This window comes from Dendrobates tinctorius, unplaced genomic scaffold (assembly GCF_039654945.1).
Source record: "Dendrobates tinctorius isolate UK_male_01 unplaced genomic scaffold, ASM3965494v1 ptg000048l, whole genome shotgun sequence".
Taxonomy (NCBI): Eukaryota; Metazoa; Chordata; class Amphibia; order Anura; family Dendrobatidae; genus Dendrobates; species Dendrobates tinctorius.
Window position 1 is genome coordinate 641412 of NW_027361716.1, and position 7808 is coordinate 649219.

The 7808-nt window shown below is 50.3% G+C and overlaps 1 protein-coding gene across 1 annotated transcript in view; it reads right to left on the reverse strand.

Moving 5' to 3' along the window:
* The window catches only part of NECAB2 (N-terminal EF-hand calcium binding protein 2), a 355221-nt gene extending 348451 nt beyond the window's left edge, over positions 1-6770 (reverse strand). Inside the window, exon 1 of the mRNA XM_073576269.1 lies at positions 6466-6770. Within this exon, the coding sequence (XP_073432370.1) occupies positions 6466-6681 (216 nt within the window). The 5' untranslated portion in view covers positions 6682-6770. The remainder of the gene's footprint in view (positions 1-6465) is intronic.
* Positions 6771-7808: the final 1038 nt, after the last annotated feature.

The following is a 7808-nucleotide window of genomic DNA, read 5'->3' on the forward strand; positions in this document are numbered from 1 at the left end:
GTCTATGGAATTACCTGTACTTCGCGCATGCAGCATTTTTGAAAAACAAACACAAGTTTGGGGAGAAAAAAAAAAAAATATCACCTAAAATAAATTTTAAAAAAATCATACCTTGAGGTTCATATTCAGCTGTTGATTTCATCCCCCCCCCCAAAAAAAAAACCTGAAAAAATAGCCACAAAAAAAAAACGCTGCACGTGAAGGTGCTTGAAATCAAAGTTGCCTGCGGGTGTACACTTACATATTCCAAATCTGGAAAGATCTAGAAAAAAAAAGCCTCAAGGTGCTGTGACGCATCATTTTGTATAGAAAGTAAGATGCTCCTTGCGTTTCGAGCTGAAGTCCATAATTGTGCACTGCAGAAAACACGGTTAAAATAATAACATACCTGATGAGCTGAACTGTTTCCCACGGTAATTACTGCAGTGGGCGACTGTGCCCGTCCTACACAGAACTGGTGTTTCCTTAAAGCTTTTAAAGTGATGCATAATGTGACGGTACAATTTACCGCAGCAGCATCTCACAACGCCCATGACAGGCGAGCGCATCATTAGCATCACTCTGCCGAGGATAATGAGCCCCACTCACTGTCTGCGAGTAACAGTGAAACCTGTTGACAAAGAAGGTCCAACTATATGGAATTCTCTGCCAAACCGGCCTCAGATCTGGGAATTATTCATCTATATCTATGACCTGACACAGTATGGCGGTTTTATCAATCCTAGAGTAATGGGGCTCGGATCTTGGTGTCCACAAACACTCTCAAGCTGAGCTTGACAAATCCCAGGAGCGAAAAAGCTAATGCACCCCGAGACTTCCTAGTAACGTTACCTTTTATTGGGTCCCATGAATACAATGATTATTAGGGCTCGCTTACACTGGCGTCCATTCTCATGTGAGAGTCCCGATGGCCGATTATTCTAACCGGAGTGTGATCAGATTCTCTCGCATGTATCGTATCACAACTGAGGAGAAGATGGAGAACTTCATTTCTCAATCTTCTCCATTGTCTGAGTCTGCGGCTGTCGGACTGCCCTTGGATGACACCTGAGTGCAGTCCGATGTTACACACGCACCCACAGACTCGTATGGGTGCGCATGATCCAAATATCGGAGACACTTGCAGCATGCCGCTATTGTTTTCCCATACTGAATCGGCATGAGAAAATAATGCTGCCCCCTCACTTGTATTGCCCTGCGATGTAGCAGCGGCACAAAGCAAATCTTGGTCAAGTGACAGGAGGGTTTATTTCCTTCCGGTAGCAAGTGCCAGGCAGGTTCAGAACGCCTTTAACCTGTGGATTAACACTATATCTGCAGGTTAATAGTGATTTTTTTTTTTTTGTTAAACGTGACAGGTTCCCTAAACACTTCACGTACAGTACATAACTCTGAAAAATGATCATTTCAAGAAAGCGGAGCGATGCACACATCCCCATTGTGGGGTACACTGAGAGGGGCTGAATACATCACTCCAAAGCTAAGACGGGCAAGAAACGATAAAACGCCCAGATATTCTAAAATATGGAAACAGGAAGTAGTAACTCCAAGATACTAACCAAGCTATATCCAACACCGCCATATGACAAATTACACAATATTAACCCGATAATATCCCCATCTCATTAGTAAGGCTGGGGTCAGACTTGTGAGAAATTCGCACGAGTCTCGCACCTCAGTACCCGGCACTGCCGCCGGCACTCGGACCGGAGCGTGCAGCTGTGTAGAAATACATGCAACTTAGCGCTCCGATCCGAGTGCCGGTGGCAGTGTCGGGTATTGACGTGCGAGCCCCGTGCGAGTTTCTCACAAGTCTGACCCCGGCCTAATCCTGAGAATGAGAATATAATAATCTGTCAGCAGATCGCGCTCCGTCATAAGCTTAGGAGATGGCTTCCGGTCAGGCGCAGCGTGCACCTCTGAAGCTGGGACTAGTCGATTAGTCAAAGCCCTCATTAGCGTAGCAAACGAGGGGGGATTACAAAGAATTTTTATACCTCGTTTTCACTCTAACATTACACAGGGCCGGTTAGGCAGATGGCTCCTGTGTTTTCTTGGAGAAACTAGGGATTTGAACCTATTTATTTGCTATGTCTAAGACGACCAAAGGTAGCAGCGGGGTCTGGAGAGCACATTCAGCGCTGCACCTTCCATAAAGCAACGGCGTAGACGGTGTATGGGACCCTGAGGGTGGGAAACTGGGAGAGGAGAGGTTAAACTGGAACCTGGTAACATGGCCATGTTCACACTAGCGTTTGTCTGTCCACTCTAGGACACAGCTCTGTCATATGACAAACAATGACACCGGACAACCTCATTAATTTCAGGTTTCCATTAGGTTGGCCAGCATTCTATAACGCAGCACTTGCTTTTTTGGTAGAAAACATAAGACTGGCAAAGAAGTCACCGACATAAGTGTGACCCGTCCCCAGCCTAAGTCGGCTTGTCAACTTCCAAAGGTTATCAGCACCAGGGAGTGAAGGACCATTCCAGAACTCCTGCAGGGTTCTCACACAGGGGCTGAAGGAGACACGTCTGTCAAGATCATCCTCTCTTCCACCTGGATGTTTGCCACGGAACTGAACGAATCTACTGACAATGTATAGCTGCCCACACATATTCCATGGATATCGGCTGCATCCAGCCATTGTAACGGGGTCGGAGGAAAAACTACTGTGCATCTGGGCTTCATAAGTCTCCCCTGAAGGCAGATGTTGGGGGAGAGCAAGGAACGATAGTATGACTCCCAACAGTTTCATCTTGAGAAATGAGAGCACTGCCAGAGATGCTCTTCATACCGAGAACACGGGACTCCCCCCCCCACCTCTTCATACAGAGAACACGGGACTCCCCCCCCACCTCTTCATACAGAGAACACGGGACTCCCCCCCCACCTCTTCATACAGAGAACACGGGACTCCCCCCCCACCTCTTCATACAGAGAACACGGGACTCCCCCCCCCCACCTCTTCATACAGAGAACACGGGACTCCCCCCCCCACCTCTTCATACAGAGAACACGGGACTCCCCCCCCCCCACCTCTTCATACAGAGAACACGGGACTCCCCCCCCCACCTCTTCATACAGAGAACACGGGACTCCCCCCCCCACCTCTTCATACAGAGAACACGGGACTCCCCCCCCCACCTCTTCATACAGAGAACACGGGACTCCCCCCCCCACCTCTTCATACAGAGAACACGGGACTCCCCCCCCCCACCTCTTCATACAGAGAACACGGGACTCCCCCCCCCACCTCTTCATACAGAGAACACGGGACTCCCCCCCCCACCTCTTCATACAGAGAACACGGGACTCCCCCCCCACCTCTTCATACAGAGAACACGGGACTCCCCCCCCCCACCTCTTCATACAGAGAACACGGGACTCCCCCCCCACCTCTTCATACAGAGAACATGGGACCCCCCCTTCTTCATACTGAGAACATGGGACCCCCCCCTTCTTCATACTGAGAACATGGGACCCCCCCTTCTTCATACTGAGAACATGGGACCCCCCCCTTCTTCATACTGAGAACATGGGACCCCCCCCTTCTTCATACTGAGAACATGGGACCCCCCCTTCTTCATACTGAGAACATGGGACCCCCCCCTTCTTCATACTGAGAACATGGGACCCCCCCCTTCTTCATACTGAGAACATGGGACCCCCCCCTTCTTCATACTGAGAACATGGGACCCCCCCTTCTTCATACTGAGAACATGGGACCCCCCCCTTCTTCATACTGAGAACATGGGACCCCCCCCTTCTTCATACTGAGAACATGGGACCCCCCCCTTCTTCATACTGAGAACATGGGACCCCCCCCTTCTTCATACTGAGAACATGGGACCCCCCCTTCTTCATACTGAGAACATGGGACCCCCCCTTCTTCATACTGAGAACATGGGACCCCCTCCTCTTCATACTGAGAACATGGGACCCCCTCCTCTTCATACTGAGAACATGGGACCCCCTCCTCTTCATACTGAGAGCATCTGCATGGTGGACCGAGCCAAGGTGGGTTAGGAGAGCTGTCAGTCGTAAGATTGGAAGATGCCGGCTCATTCTTATCCTGTAGGATAAGCTGCTCAATGTCAATCAGCAAAGTGAAATTTTTAAGTAGAACGGAGAAAAAAAAAAATCACCATCTTTAAAAATAAAAACCATTTCCCGATGTAAGCGCCCATATAGTCACCAAAAAGGAAAACTGATGAAAAGGAAAGCCTTGAGATTGGATGCTGGTGGCCCTGGAGGACTCGGAGCCATCTCCTAACGTGCTCGCCTCAAACACAACCATGTCCAGCTGAGATGTGAGCGAGCGAAGGACAACTTCGTGGCTGAGCAGAAACCTGAATAAAAGTGAAAAATGTACGTAGCAATCTGCCAGATCTCAAGTCTGGGCTCAGGGTAACGATCGGATCTGGAGGACAGAAGATCCGGACGGTGCGGAACCATCACCGCTCTGCCTGGACCCCATCCTTCACTAACAAGCACAGTGTCTGCGGGGAGAGCCCGGTGACAGATCTTCCAACCATCCGAGTCTTTCATTTCCATGGTGACATAATTATGAAGCTATATGACAAATATACTGCGAAGTCACCGTACTGCCGGTCTATATTTAGTCAACCTCACGGCTCGCTTGTAAAGAAATAGCTGCATATATGGAGCGGAAGATGGACGACACCTAGAAAATCAGCAGCTGAGATCTTTATGGATGACCAAATCTCAAGGAGCCTTTAACCCATACATAGTACAAAGCTTCCACCACATACAAGAAAGTCTCCCGGGTGGTCAGAATTTCCTCCGCCTCCTGGGGGGGGGGGGATTTAGGTTGGGTCCATGCGTTACTGCTGGTCGCGCGCGACCAAAACTCTGCCCAATGGCAGCACGATTTGGTTTGGCAATTGAGAAGCTACTGGCCAGCAACCAGAAGTTGCTCACTTGGGGTGCATACGCAGGAGATTTGTGGGTAGCAGCAAAAGTTGACAACATTTGGCAATGCTTAGGCTCAGTGCACACGTTGCAGAAAATTTCTGCACAAAAACCTGAATCCCTTCCCAGAAACCGCACCTATTTTTCCGTGGCGGTTTTTGCGCGTTTTTTACCGCAGCGGTTTCTAAACGCATGGGAGAAGCCAAAACCGCGGAAAAATCCGCAAAATTAATGAGCATGCTGCGTTTTTTACCGCGATGCGGTTTTTTCGCGGTAAAAAAACGCATCAATGTGCACAAAAAGTGCAAAATGTATAGAAATGACTGTGCAGCTTATTTTTAGCGGTTTTATAGTGAAAACCGCGGTAAAAACCGCTAAAAAAACGCTGTGTGTGAACACAGCCTCACAGGGAACGCCTGCAGTGGAAACTGACCAGGGCGGGGAATTTGGAATACCATTTTTTGCGTTTCTACAGATTTGTCGCAGAAAAAGGACACAGATGACAATGCAGGGGGTGGTGACTGCGCTCCTCTCACCTTAACTTACCCCGAGATGTCGGCCATCGCTCTCCCTGCACTCTGGAATAAAAGGGGCAGCAGTGGGTTATAAGGGGGATTATGGGGGTGACGCTCCTGCTCTGTTCTCACTCCATCAACTTTGGCTGCAAAAACTGCATGAAAACAGCACCTGGGACACAGAAGCAGTTCTGATCCGCGCGGCGATCACATCCATGGACTAGATTTATGGCTGCAGGTACAATGAGACCCCACCGTGGGGGGCTGTCAGGCTCAGTGATGGGGTCTGATCCCAGCAAAGAGCAAACAGATGAACGGCATACTAGGGCACACAAATCACCACATTACCAGACGGAGCTATTTATCTGAAGTATTGCGGCATATGATTCAGACAAAAGATGGAGGTGCTTGCATGAAAAAACATGAATATTTCAATGTGAAGCAAAAAAAGAAGAAATATGCAGCACTCACCAATGTAGCTGAAAAACTGTGAGTCTTTATTTCACATAATTTCCATCAAATGTGTGGACATGCAGGACGTGGAGGAATGCTAGGGGAGGGAGGTGCCGGACAACGGCCGTTTCGCGATTTCTCGCTTCTACGGGTCCAGGTGAGGGGATCCGTAGAAGCGAGTAATCACGAAACGGCCTCCCCTAGCATTCCTCCACGTCCTGCATGTCCACACATTTGATGGAAATTATGTGAAATAAAGACAGTTTTTCAGCTACATTGGTGAGTGCTGCATATTTCTTCTTCTTTTGCTTCTCAGTGATGGGGTCTGCACATATATATATATATATACACTGTCTCTGTAGGGGAGGACCCCCGGAGTGGTCCCACTGTCCTCACATGGGGGGGGCTCTGCTCTGTCTCTCTGGGGTCCCGCACTGGAGGACTCTGATGCCCCTGTATGGGCAGAGCAGCGCCAGGAGCCCAGACTTAACCCCTGCGTGACAGAGCCGTGCGCCCGTATAGCGCAGAGTACAGAACAGACAGGTGTATCGCGATACTCACATCCAGGATGACAGAGATGCCCCTCCTGCTCCCCGGGTCAGGCATGTTCTGCCCCAGTGTCAGCGCCTCCTCTCCCCGCAGCTCTCGCTCACTCTTGTCGCTCATCTTGGTGACGATCCAACGCAGCAGACCGTCCAGTCCCCGGAGCTGAGACTGCTGCTGCCGCAGGAGCTTGTGGACGCTGGTCCTGCAGTACCGGGCTGCCTGCTCACACATGTCTGAGACCGGGAGGGGGAGAGCAGCACGCCCCCTGCTTGTAGGCACGCCCCCGCACGCCTTAACCACGCCCCGTACGGCACGGAGAACCAGTGTGCGGGGAGCAGAGAATGCGGGCGCTCCGCCCACACGGCCAGCCACGCCTTTATTTATGTAAACCCCGCCCTGCACGGTTCCGACTATTGGTGGTGGATGCGCACCTGTTATGGCTCAGGTGGAGCCGGTGACAGGAGCCGCGGGGATCGCTGCGCTCTGCACTCAGGACCCCGGGGATCTGTCGGTACGGCACTGATTGTCACCGTCTGCACCACTCTTTTAGTGAGAGACCTTCTGGATTGGGGTGGTGGCACCAAAACAGTATTACTGCATAGAACAGGGCAGTGAAGGGGTTAATGTCGGTATCTCTGGTAGCCTCGGTCGGACAGAGGGTTAATGTTGGCATCTATGGTGGTCTAGAGCAAGGGACGGGTTAATGTCAGTGTCGCTGGGGGGCTAATGTTGGCACATTTGGTAGTCCAGGGCAGGGGAAGGGTTAATGAGGTTATACCAAAATCATGACAGACCTGCAGCAGCTGTGATGAGGACAGATGACAGCATGTAGATCCGCCCCACTGACACCCGGACGTCATACACACGCCACGGTATCGATAGGATGGGGTCGGCCGCGCTCACACCATCATTTTTTACCTCAGTATTTTATCTGTTTTTTACCTCAGTATTTTATCTGTTTTTTTACCTCAGTGTTTGGTCAGTTTTTTACCTCAGTATTTGTAAGTCACAACCAGTAATGGGTGATAAATCCAGAAGTGGTGACGTGTTTCTATTAGACTTTTCCTCTGATTGTTCCTCTCCTGATTTTGGCTTACAGATACTGAGGTAAAAAACTCTGGAAATACGGAGCGTGTGACCGCGGCCTAAGGCTGGGGCTACGTGGTGACTTTGGCCGGACCACCTGTCATGAGGCCAAACGTTGGCTCTGTGTCGTTGCTGCATCGCAGCACAATACATAGGAATGGGGTCACACTGCGTCCCCCGAAGGAACATGACAAGCAAGTCACAATATCCAACACGCTTGAACTTTTTACCATTTGCTTGTTGTGGTCGCAGCACGACCCCATTCACTTGTA